The 13369-nt window shown below is 40.1% G+C and overlaps 1 protein-coding gene across 1 annotated transcript in view; it reads right to left on the reverse strand.

Moving 5' to 3' along the window:
• TRDN (triadin) overlaps positions 1-13369 on the reverse strand; it is a 477806-nt gene that overhangs the window by 216012 nt on the left and 248425 nt on the right. Inside the window, exon 13 of the mRNA XM_073576110.1 lies at positions 12396-12443. Coding sequence (XP_073432211.1) covers positions 12396-12443 — 48 coding nt within the window. The remainder of the gene's footprint in view (positions 1-12395; positions 12444-13369) is intronic.

Here is a 13369-nt window from a genome sequence, read left to right on the forward strand (position 1 = left end):
TGACCAGAGGGAGAAGAAGGGCAACTGTTCCTCAGAGCACCCACAATCCTGAATTTCTCCATCAAAGAGTTAGGTGTTCCCCAGTCTGGGACTTTTTTTAAATAGTGTTCTGAGACAAAAAATGGCAATTTGCAACCTGTGCCATGCAAAGATTAGCAGGGGTCTGACCACTAAGAACCTAACCACCAACAGCATGATCAGATAAATGTAATCTAAACACATGACTCTGTGGTCGGAACGCCTGGGTACGCTATTGGTGCCATTGGGTGACACCACTACCTCTTCCTCTGTGCTAGGTGGTTCCCAATCCCCTGTCCAAAATACTCATGCAGATGTCTCCTGCCTTGCACCTATTCTTGCACAATCTGACTTATTTATCATCAGGGACTATCAAATTCTTGTCCCAGCCTAACATTCAGCTGCCCCTACCCCAAGCCTTGGAATGAAAAATAAAGTTCCCAGCCACTCACTCACAGGCTGAAATGATAAACAAACAGATTTCCAGCATGCTTGCCCTGGAAATGTTGTTCTTTATGCTGCTAAACACGGAGTATTTCTGCCAAGTCATGGTGGCAGCCCAGCCATCTCTTAGTCCCCAACAGCCACTTTTTCTCCTGATGTGGCATCCCCGCCTTGCAACAGCACATGTCCAGTAATATCACCTTTTGACCTTACCAACACTTTTCCAGGTATTGTCCACTTAATGACTGACACATGGACAAGCGCTCATGGCCAGGGATGCTACATTCCCTGATGGCACACTGGATGAACATTGTGGAGACTTTGGCAGACTCACACGCTGATAATGACTTATGAGGATTGCTGGCCCTACTTCTATCCGGGTTTCCTCCACCTCCTACAGCAGCTTCCAAACCCCCTCCTGCTCCTCCTCATCCTCCATCTCCAATGCAGTATCTCAGAGCTTGTCGTCAACATCATCTGGACGTTCTGCAGCACTGCCTCAGTGAAATGGCATCAGGTTCTGCTGAAATTAATTTGTCTAGTAAACAAACCGCACAATGCGGCAGAGTTACTTAAAGGAATAATAGACCAGACAAAAGTGACTTTTTTTCTCCTGAACCTTCAACCAGGCATGGTCGTGTGGATAATGGGTGTAACCTGGTGGCGGATATGAAGCTTGGCAAGCTCACACACATACCATGCTTGGCATATGTGCTAAACTTAGTAGTTCAGTGGTTTATGAAAGCAAATCCATTTTTTCCAGAGCTTCTAGTCAAAGTATGCCATGTCTGCACCCAATTCCGAGAGTTGGCTACAGCTGCCGCCGCTCTGGCAGTGCTGTGGCACCGCATGTAAGTTCCAGCTCACTGACTGGTGTGAAACATCACCACACACTGGAACTCCACACTGCACATGCTGGTAAGGGTTTCTTGGCAGAACAGGCCAGAGGTTGAGTGCCAGCTTCAACATGCTAATCGGTATGCTTGTCTGCCTCCACGCATAACAACTGAAGAGGGGGCAATGATGTCTTACATTTGTTTGGTTCTCCAAGACTATGAGGACTACTCAAAGATTGTGAGTTGCAGTAACAACCTAACTAGTGCAACTGTCCTGCTACTGTGCCTACTGAAACAGATGCTGCTCACAATTAAACATGAAACTTTGAGTGCGGATCAGGTGGGGATGGAGAAAGACATAACACAGAGATTGTAGCCAGCCTAGCCTCAACTCATTTACTCAGCATGGATTGGGTAACAATGAATTGAAGAACACTGAGGAGGAGGAACAGGAGCTGGTGACTAGTAGCCACACAACCGTATCTCCTGTGTGGATGGGCTGAGTATGGGAATGAAGAGCAGAGGAAAGGGAAATTTTGGCTGTATGGAGCTTGGCACATATGGCCGACTTTATGTATCTCTGCTTTTCCCATGACCCTCGCGTTACATTCATTTTGGCAAAAAAAGAATATTGGTTGTTCACCTTGCTTGACCCACACTCCAAGAACTTTGCATCTCTTTTTCCTGAGTTGGTCTTCTAAATTGGTGCTATACCTGAAGGCCATTGTGGAAAATATGTTAAAATGAAAATATGTGGAAAATATGTTGAAAAAATTCCCATCAGACAACGCAAGCATGAAGGAACAAGCTTCCTTGCCCAACCAAAGAGGAGAGGTGAGGGAGACCCACAGCAGAGGCAGAGGTACACTGGGAAAGGCGAGGGCCAATTTCATGACATCAACCCAGTGCAAAAGGGCCTGATGACTGGGTATGTTTGACAAGAAGGGAATAGTTTTTAAAGATAGACAAGCAATACCTGGCTGAGCAAACCAGTGTACTCCCTAATTCCGCTGCGACTTTCAACTATTGAGTCTCAAAGCTGGACACCTGACTGAGCTGTCCCACTATGCCTTGGAGGTGATGTGCTGCCCTGCTGCTAGCGTCTTGCATGAGGGATTTTGCTGGCACCAGGGGAGTCAGAACAGACAGGCGCTTTCGCCAATAAACAGAATACAGACAGGTTCATTTTCATAAAAATGAGCAAAGCCTGGATTATCCCACACTTTTTCACACCACCAAATAAGAGGAGCACATAAAGTGTTTATAATATTCAATATTTTCACGAGCTTCACCAGTTGTTGCCTTTCAGCGGTACATCAACTACACTTTCATAATATTTTCGCTCAAAATGTTGTTATGGATCTATACAGTTTAACACGGTTATTGTTGCATTAAGGTGGTTTGTAAACTATACAAAAAGTGTAGAAAAAATACTTCAGGATTACTTATCCATATAGTATTTTGTGCTTTATGTCAAATTTTGTGGTATATAACAGAAGAAAAATTTCTCTTTTCTTCACCTTTCTTACCCATACACTATTCTGTGTTCTGGGATACATTTTTGTGATATATAAGACTCAAAAAAGTTTTAACTTTTTTGAGGCACATTTCTCAGTCACACAGTAGTACGTATTCTTGGGTACATTTCTTGGTATATAACCCTCTAAAATCTTTTTCAAAATGTAATTGTTATTATATTGATTACCCATAGACTATTCCATGTTCTGGGGTTCCTTTTTTGCTATATAAGCCTCAAAAAATTGTTCAAAATGTTATTGTTATTATATTCCTCACCCATAGGTTATTCCATGGTCTGGAGTACATTTTGTTGCTTTATAACCCACAAAAAACTTGATACAAAATGTATTGCTATTATATTGCTCTCCCACAGGGTATTACATTTTCTTGGATGCATTTAGCTGCCATATAAGCCTCCAAAAAAATCTTCAAAATTTAACGGTAACATATTAACATATTGCTCACTCATAAGGGTAATGCATCTTTTTGGGTCCATGTCATTGCTATAAAAGCCTCAAAAAACGTGTTCAAAATTTTATCGGTATTATATTGCTCATCCATAAACTAATGCGTGGTCTGGAGTACATTTTGTTGGCATATAAACCTCAAGATTTTTTGTTTATATTTCCAGAAGGACATGCCAAATAATCCCTTTCTCATTGTTGCTTTTGTTGTGCCTTACCAGCAAGATATGGCACCCACTGGTCTTCTATGTCTCAGCCATTCCATCTGACCAGCAAGCATGATGAACTCCCTCCCTTTTCTGTTATGTAAAATATGCCTTTATCTAAAACTGTATGTGAATAAAATCAAATGTGACTGTGTCTATAAAATTGTGTGTATATAAAATTATGTAGGTGTACTGTATATTTATATATATAAAATCAGGTGTCTGCAGTATGTATAAAGTCATGTTTGCTGTATAAATTCATGCATATATGAAATCTTATACCTGTATTAAAAATCATGTCTGTATGTAAAATCATATGCAAGTGTCTATAAAATCATACATATGAGCATATATAAAATCATGTAAGATTTTACAGTATTTTTTATTATAGCCTGTCTGTGTGAAAGTATCCTTATATACAGTAAAAGCGCACAGCATTTTGGTGCATAGAAGTGTGCTTGTGTCTAAGTGTGATATATGCATGTAACTGTTCTTGTGAGTGTAAATGCAAACTTCAATATTTAGGACCTATTACATCCTACAAAAAAAATTGGTAACATAGCCCTGCTCTCACTCTGTCGACATGGTTACCTAGAACACTTTGAATAGTCTTTTATGCATCTTCAGAACTCTAGAACAATGGCTTCTATTACTGTGTTTTATCGCTTAAGCTACAATCCTTCTCATCATTCTTCCATAGTTCCTTTCTTGAAAAAGTTGACCCATATTGGACATTTACTTAGTCAGGATTTACCGTAATTGTCTCATAGAGATCAACCTTTATTTAAAAAACGGAGTGCCATCGTTTGCCGTATTGCTCTTTTCATTCACTTGTATAGAAGTTTGTCTTAAGAAATGATCCCCTTCTTAAAAAAAAACAAGAGAACGGGCCAACAAATTGAGAGATGGATGCAGTGACGGTGGAATAGAGGGTATCAGGTACAGGGACCATTAGTTGGAAATGAATAGTCACATTTAGGTTTGAAGGCAGAGGGTCACTTCAGGAAAGTTACTATCATCTAATTAAGAATATGGCCAATGGAAAGGAAGGAAAAGTAAAAGGCATCCGTATGTCAGCAAGGCATTGCTGTTCTTTCATTGTGTGGAAACATTGTGTCTGGAGAAAATTTAAGAGATTGCCTTCAGTATTCTGTGGCCAACAGATCAATTCAAAAACGTGCATGTTGTAGTGTAGTAGTCAGTAGCATTTAGGTAAAAGTATATAGTAAAAAAGTAGGTCTTGAGTTTAGAACGAAAGTAATAAAATATTGAGGGGAGAATCATAGTCATCTCGACAAATAAAAGATGCCAGGAGCATATTAGATATGATTTCTACATGCTCTTTTATATGAAAGTAAGTTAGTATGTTGGAAATCCTCCAAAATAATAAATATTTCATTTAATATTGAATTTTGTTTTCCATTTCTTGCACATTTAGAGCACTAAACACCATTTTATTATTATAGCCTTACTTGAAATGTTGAATTTCCATAAATAAATGGCATTCAATAAAACATACCAGCAAAAGCCTCATAGCCCTAAATTTGAAAACCTTATCCATGGAACATATATCCAGAACATGGTGAATAACACAATTGCACAACAATCTCTCTTTTCCCCTTATAAATAAAGTCAGTAGAAACCGATGACCTAACTTATGTCCTAATAAGTCAATGAAATAAACTTATGGCTTTGTACATTTTATGGAAAACTCAAGGACATAGATAAACAAGACAGCTGTTTCCTGCATAATTAATAGAGTATGTGGTGTGAAAAATACTTAAATGTGCCAATATTTATCACATTGTTGCATTGCTCTGCTAAAAGCTACACAAATGATACATGCACTTAATTTATCATATGCTTTAATCAGGTTTCTACAAAATCCAAGTTTAGTTCTATATCATGTTATATTCCTCTATTTTAGAGTTTCTATAAATCAAATTTTATTAGAGTTAATTAGAAAATTAAAGCACATATAGTTTAGTGTTCTTATGATAAAATGGTTTTAACTAAAGATAAGCAAATTTGCTTAGATTTTGTCCACGAATCGGATTTTGACATATTCGAGCCGTATTTGAACAATATTCATGCCAAATGTAGTCTTATGATCAGTTCTGATCATATTCAGTAATTTCTACTCCCATTGACTCAAAAGACATTCGGCTGTGTTCGACGAATATTGCAAGAACAATATTCAATGACGATCGTACTTGTTACCGAATCCGAACAAATTCACTCATCTCTAGTTGCAACCAATCAACTCGAGCAACGAGCACTTGTAAAGTGTAGGTGCAATAAAATTGGGGTGTCCATGTAATATTTGGTCACCAAATGGCACTTCTTGAGACAGCTCTTTATATAGATATTGATTTCCAAAGTAAGGGCAGTGAGAACTATTGTAATTTAATTGAGGTAAATTGTATATTCAGCCTTGTTAACTCCTTTTTACAGATTTAATTTACATACCATTCTCCTGGCAACACTGCTCTGTTGTTCTGTACCCAGATAAACCAAATATTAATGCAATGTTATCAATTGCTTGTGCTATGCTAATGGAATGATAAAGGGGTTTATTTGAAACTTTTATTACTTTCTACATGGGGCTAAGATCTAACAGGCAGGTAGTTATTGACTTATTCCCTGTTCCGACACAGACCAACTGCTCTTGCCAGTGATTCTGCATCTTCTGCTTATGTGATTCAGACAGAACAGGGTCTTTTCTTCTCCTCTGCTCTGTTGACAGGGCATCTCTGGTGATGTCCCGATGACTGAATGCCATCTTCATGCTGTCTATCTGTGGGGAGCTGGCTGTCAATCAGCATGGCGTCAACAGTGGCGCTTCATCGGCAGAACAGACCAGAAGAGGAAGAACTGCTCTGCTGAAGAGAGGTGAAGTGAAGCAGTAGAATCACTGGATAACCTGGCAGGGATCGCCCCCATGCAGAACAGGCACATAGTTAATAATTACCAGCCTGTACGTTATTAGCCATATACATAAACATATTAAAAGTCCTGGATAACCTCTTTAAAGTTAGCTGATTGGTACATGGAGCTTTAATTGGATAGTTAACATTTGCTACATGTCTGTTGATTAAGTCACAGGAAAGACAAACACAGATGAATAGAAGAAGAAAACATTTGGTCATCTAAGCTGCTGTTATATCATTTCTTTTTATTAACTCAGAATAGTTATATGTTTGCTAAAGATATTGTGGTGTGACGGGTGGTCGCGTGGTTAATGGAAGGTATGTGTCACAGGGATGGCAGCTCCCTGTGATGTAACCCAGAGTGTTTTCTTAAGTAGTTGTTCACATTTGGGTCCCGGCTACAGGAAGCTTTGAGAGTTGGGAGGGTCTGGCTACCCATGTACCACACACCGTGGTGAGGGGGCTTACTGCACCCCGTTTTGTCTGAAGATATGTGTGTGGTTGTGAATCTGCAGGACCTGTGATGAGGTCATGATCATGTGACTAGCCATGTGGTAGGAAACTGGGAGTGGCTACAGGCTATCTAAGGCAGGTGTGTTGTACATGGGAGAGAGGGTGTTGGAGACAGTCAGCCCAGACAGAGCTCCCATGTTGCAGGCTCAGATGTCGCATAACCTGGGGAAGCCGTGCCAGTGACTCCGATCCAAAAGGAGCTGATGGTCTTGAAAACCGTGTGATACTGACCGGGGTCAGAGAGAAATGTGTACAGGATGCATCTGCGGTAAAAGGGATCTGGGAACCTGCATGGCCAACAGGTAACGGTCTTGAAAACTGTGTGGTACTGACCGGGGTCAGAAAGAGACTGTGTGTGAACTGATATCTATTGGATATCTCCGAGGACAAGAAGAATCCATGAACCTGTGTGGGCGATCCAACAAGTAACGGTATTGACAACTGTGTGTTATACTGACAGGGGTCAGTAAGAAGTATTTTCAGTGAGAGACTGTATCTGCACCATGTGTTAAAGCTGAAGGTTTAATGGACAGTGTAATGGCTTCTGGAACTGTCTAAATATTAAACTGTATGGCTTAATTTTAACCCTGAGTGTGCCAGTGTTTACCTCAAAGACCTGCCAAGAGATTAATCCCCGTCCACTCACATGGTGGAACGTTACAATATTTAGAAATTTACTTGCTATGAGTTTTCCACGTACTTTGTGGAAGTATGTTGCAAGTAATGATGAGCGAATTTGTTCAGAAAATGATCACCAAACATAAATTCGGCACGAGTATGGCACATTCGTATTCATGATTGGAAACACAAGCAAAATTTTATAAAATTAGTAAAAATTGAGGCCACTTTCCTGATGTCTCCCCCTAATTTGATGTGTTTTGGCAGCTTTTTGAGCCATTAGAAGCTATTGTGCATGCGTTTGTTTTTGCCTCCATTGACTTGAATGGCATTTGGTTATGTTCAGCAAATATTTGACAAATACAGTGGGGCAAAAAAGTACAGTCATATGTAAAAGTTTGGGCACCCCTATTAATGTTAACCTTTTTTCTTTATAACAATTTTGGTTTTTGCAACAGGTATTTCAGTTTCATATATCTAATAACTGATGGACTCAGTTATATTTCTGGATTCAAATGAGGTTTATTGTACTAACAGAAAATGTGCAATCTGCATTTAAACAAAATTTGACCGGTGCAAAAGTATGGGCACCCTTATCATTTTCTTGATTTGAACACTCCTAACTACTTTTTACTGACTTCCTGAAGCACTAAATTGGTTTTGTAACCTCATTGAGCTTTGAACTTCATAGCCAGGTGTATCAAATCATGAGAAAAGGTATTTAAAGTGGCCACTTGCAAGTAGTTCTCCTATTTGATTCTCCTATGAAGAGTGGCATCATGGGCTCCTCAAAACAACTCTCAAATGATCTGAAAACAAAGATTATTCAACATAGCTTTTCAGGGGAAGGATACAAAAAATTTTGTCTCAGAGATTTAACCAGTCACTGTGCATCGGTCAACAATACAGCGCACTTTGCACAAGGAGAAGCTGTATGGGAGAGTGATGCGAAAGAAGCCATTTCTGCAAGCACGCCACAAACAGAGTCGCCTGAGGTATGCAAAAGCACATTTGGACAAGCCAGTTACATTTTGGAAGAAGGTCCTGTGAACTGATGAAACAAAGATTGAGTTGTTTGGTCATACAAAAAGGCATTATGCATGCGCTGTATTGTTGACCGATGCACAGTGACACCATCTGCAGCAAGATGATGCTGCAGGTCTTTGGAGGTGGTCTGTGGATTGTCCTTGACTGTTCTCACCATTCTTCTTCTCTGCCTTTCTGATATTTTTCTTGGCCTGCCACTTCTGGGCTTAACAAGAACTGTACCTGTGTTCTTCCATTTCCTTACTATGTTCCTCACAGTGGAAACTGACTGGTTAAATCTCTGAGACAACTTTTTGTATCCTTCCCCTGAAAAGCTATGTTGAATAATCTTTGTTTTCAGATCATTTGAGAGTTGTTTTGAGGAGCCCATGATGCCACTCTTCATAGGAGAATCAAATAGGAGAACTACTTGCAAGTGGCCACTTTAAATATCTTTTCTCATGATTTGATACACCTGGCTATGAAGTTCAAAGCTCAATGAGGTTACAAAACCAATTTAGTGCTTCAGGAAGTCAGTAAAAAGTAGTTAGGAGTGTTCAAATCAAGAAAATGATAAGGGTGCCCATACTTTTGCACCGGTCAAATTTTGTTTAAATGCAGATTGCACATTTTCTGTTAGTACAATAAACCTCATTTGAATCCAGAAATATAACTGAGTCCATCAGTTATTAGATATATGAAACTGAAATACCTGTTGCAAAAACCAAAATTGTTATAAAGAAAAAAGGTTAACATTAATAGGGGTGCCCAAACTTTTACATATGACTGTATTTAGTCAGTCAGCAATAGTGCAAGTTCCACCACTTAAAAAGATGAGAGGCGTCTGTAATTTACATCATAGGTAGACCTCAACTATGGGAGACAAACTGAGAAAAAAAAATCCAGAAAATCACATTGTCTGTTTTTTTTCATTTTATTTGCATATTATGGTGGAAAATAAGTATTTGGTCAGAAACAAAATTTCATCTCAATACTTTGTGATATATCCTTTGTTGGCAATGACAGAGGTCAAACGTTTTCTGTAAGTCTTCACAAGGTTGCCACACACTGTTGTTGGTATGTTGGCCCATTCCTCCATGCAGATCTCCTCTAGAGCAGTGATGTTTTTGGCTTTTCGCTTGGCAACACGGACTTTCAACTCCCTCCAAAGGATTTTTATAGGGTTGAGATCTGGAGACTGGCTAGGCCACTCCAGGACCTTGAAATGCTTCTTACGAAGCCACTCCTTCGTTGCCCTGGCGGTGTGCTTTGGATCATTGTCATGTTGAAAGACCCAGCCACGTTTCATCTTCAATGCCCTTGCTGATGGAAGGAGGTTTGCACTCAAAATTTCACGATACATGGCCCCATTCATTCTTTCATGTACCCGGATCAGTCGTCCTGGCCCCTTTGCAGAGAAACAGCCCCAAAGCATGATGTTTCCACCACCATGCTTTACAGTAGGTATGGTGTTTGATGGATGCAACTCAGTATTCTTTTTCCTCCAAACACGACAAGTTGTGTTTCTATCAAACAGTTCCAGTTTGGTTTCATCAGACCATAGGACATTCTCCCAAAACTCCTCTGGATCATCCAAATGCTCTCTAGCAAACTTCAGACGGGCCCGGACATGTACAGGCTTAAGCAGTGGGACACGTCTGGCACTGCAGGATCTGAGTCCATGGTGGCGTAGTGTGTTACTTATGGTAGGCCTTGTTACATTGGTCCCAGCTCTCTGCAGTTCATTCACTAGGTCCCCCCGCGTGGTTCTGGGATTTTTGCTCACCGTTCTTGTGATCATTCTGACCCCACGGGGTGGGATTTTGCGTGGAGCACCAGATCGAGGGAGATTATCAGTGGTCTTGTATGTCTTCCATTTTCTAATTATTGCTCCCACAGTTGATTTCTTCACTCCAAGCTGGTTGGCTATTGCAGATTCAGTCTTCCCAGCCTGGTGCAGGGCTACAATTTTGTTTCTGGTGTCCTTTGACAGCTCTTTGGTCTTCACCATAGTGGAGTTTGGAGTCAGACTGTTTGAGGGTGTGCACAGGTGTCTTTTTATACTAATAACAAGTTTAAACAGGTGCCATTACTACAGGTAATGAGTGGAGGAAAGAGGAGACTCTTAAAGAAGAAGTTACAGGTCTGTGAGAGCCAGAAATCTTGATTGCTAATTCTGTATGTCTGCGAATATTGCAATTTCAGTGATCGTAATCTGAACGGAACATTGAAATATTTCTCTCATCTCTAGTTGCAATCATCCACTCTTTTAATAAATAACATATTTCCTGACATTGCTTCTGCTCTTTCCCCCTACTACTTACAGATTCTACACTCTCACTTTTTGCAAAGTATCTAATAATAAACACTTCCCCTGTAAGTCTTAGTATGCTGTGTATAAAGGGGTACTCCCATCTGACAACGTCATGGTATACTGGTGCGACATGTAAGGGAATAACCTCTGGGAACTCCTTATTTCTTGAGCTAAAATGGGGATGCAATATAGGTTTAGCACTCATTCTCATCTAGATATTTTCCTGCATGGCACCACTTCTGTTCATATGCTGCAGTTTCCCTGCATAGCAGATATTCATATTAAGATGGCATAATTTAGCAATGTCATGTAATCACTTGCGATGGGAATACCCTGTTAAATGTTTTTTTATCATGCACTGATTCCTCATCTTTACACAAGGCCATACAAATTAAAGTATTTAAATCTCTCCAAATAAATGTTATGCTTAAAGGGGGTTTTACACATAGCGATATCGCAAGCAATATCGCTAAAACGTCACTGATTTTGTGACGCTATAGTGATATTGCTAGCGATATCGCTATGTGTGATACTTACCTCCGACTGGCTCCCCCGCTGTCCGTCGCTGATCGCGTGAGATCGGGCGGCTCCATTTCTCGTCGTCTGCTTCCTGCTGGGCTTCCTGCTGTGTGAGACGAGCAACGCTGGAGGCTGGCAGGAGGACGCCAGGATCGCTGTGTGTGAAAGGTGAGTATTGTGCACTGCGTCGCTGCTGCATCGCTGTGAGCTCTTTCTGTGTGAAAGCTCACTAGCGATCATTTAGCGATGCACCTGCAATCCTGACCGGGTCGTATCGCTGGTCAGATCGCTGGTGCATCGCTAAATGTAAAAGGGCCTTAAGACATTGCACCATTTTTGTAGTCTACCTTTTGACCCATTTAATAAGAAATAGGAACCAAAAACATTGCTGTCATTGCTCTTGTGGTTTTCCAGCAGAGTGACCATGAGCTGCATTTTAACACAGTAGAAAGTATATTTTTAGCAAAATAGGGCACTGCATAGTTTTATATATTTTTTCCTCTTTATCTAAATCCCTTCTTGATAACCTCTTAAAGGGGTTATACATTACTAGGACATCCCCTTCTTAAACTAAGTCACCGGCCCCTATAAAATAATAACGCATATACTCACCTACCACGCCTGCGGCATTCCTCCGGTGTTGACACTCGCTCTCCCTGGGGCTTTGATGCAGTGGAATGACACGTAATGCCCGGCGCGCAATTAGCACTGGTGTCACTGTCTCCGCCTTTGGACAAACTGAACATGAAGAGGAAACTGATCCTGGACTTCCACTTCACGTTCAGTTTGTCCAAAGGTGGAGACAGTGATGCCAGTGCTCATTGGGCACCGGGCATCACGTGTCATTCCACCACATCACAGCCCTAGGACCGTGAATGCTGACACCGCTGGAATGGAGCCGGTATGGGAGGTGAGTATAGGTTTTATTATTTTATTGGGGCCGAACATTTAGTTTAAGAAGTTGACAATCCCTTTAATCCAAATTTTACCTTTGGCTGGAGCCTTCTTTTCAGCTTTTTCTTCTGCTTTTGCTTTTACTAGACGTGATAAATGAAACAATAGTTACTTGCTAATTTACAATGCTCTAATCAAGCATAATTTTAACTTACCCAAATACATTGCAAAGATCTTGTTATGTTGATGCAGAGAAACATACTCTGAACTATCTCTGATCCTGGCTCAAGAATAACCATGTATTACAGTTTACCACTGTTGCAGATCACGGGGGGTTCAGCTGAAACCTTAATGGCTTCATAAATTTATAGCAGCTGTCAGTGACATTCTAGAGGCACAGGAATTTTAGACAAATATCACTTATGCTTTTGCAGCAGTTTGAAGAGCCAAATCCAGAAGAGAAAGAAGAATGTGGTCTTCCATTATATTTCCCATTCTAATTGAATGCACTCATAATCAACTGAATCAAGTGTCATTTTTCAAAAATGCTGCACCCATAAGATGTTTGTAATGCTTTGATTGTGCTCGTATAGATAGAGCTAGTTATCATTTGAGATTTTTAATTGCCAGCCTAGTTGCTTGCTAGTTTTTTTTCTCATTATTTTTTTCATTGATGCAGGTAGACTACATGAACTTTTTTTAGTCATTCGCTCTAAACAATGTGTCAGTTATAAAGAAATGAGACTCGGATAGAACTCTGTGTTATAAGTTTTATACGGATTCCATTAAGCCTTATTGGCTGAGTCTAATCCGAAAAACTTCTGAAAATTGGTCCTGATGAGAATCTAAAATTTGTCAAAGACCGGAGACACAGATCCATTTTTAACCCCTTTACCACCTTGCAGTTATGCGGTTCTGTTTTCTTTTTTTGGTACAACTTTTTTATTTTACCATCAATATGGCCATATGAGGGCTTGTTTTTTTAATGCGGGATGAGTTGTACTTTTCAACTATACCATTGATTTTACCATATATTCTAATGGAAAACAGGAAAAAATTCCAAGTGTGG

Source organism: Dendrobates tinctorius, unplaced genomic scaffold (genome assembly GCF_039654945.1).
Source record: "Dendrobates tinctorius isolate UK_male_01 unplaced genomic scaffold, ASM3965494v1 ptg000046l, whole genome shotgun sequence".
NCBI lineage: Eukaryota > Metazoa > Chordata > Amphibia > Anura > Dendrobatidae > Dendrobates > Dendrobates tinctorius.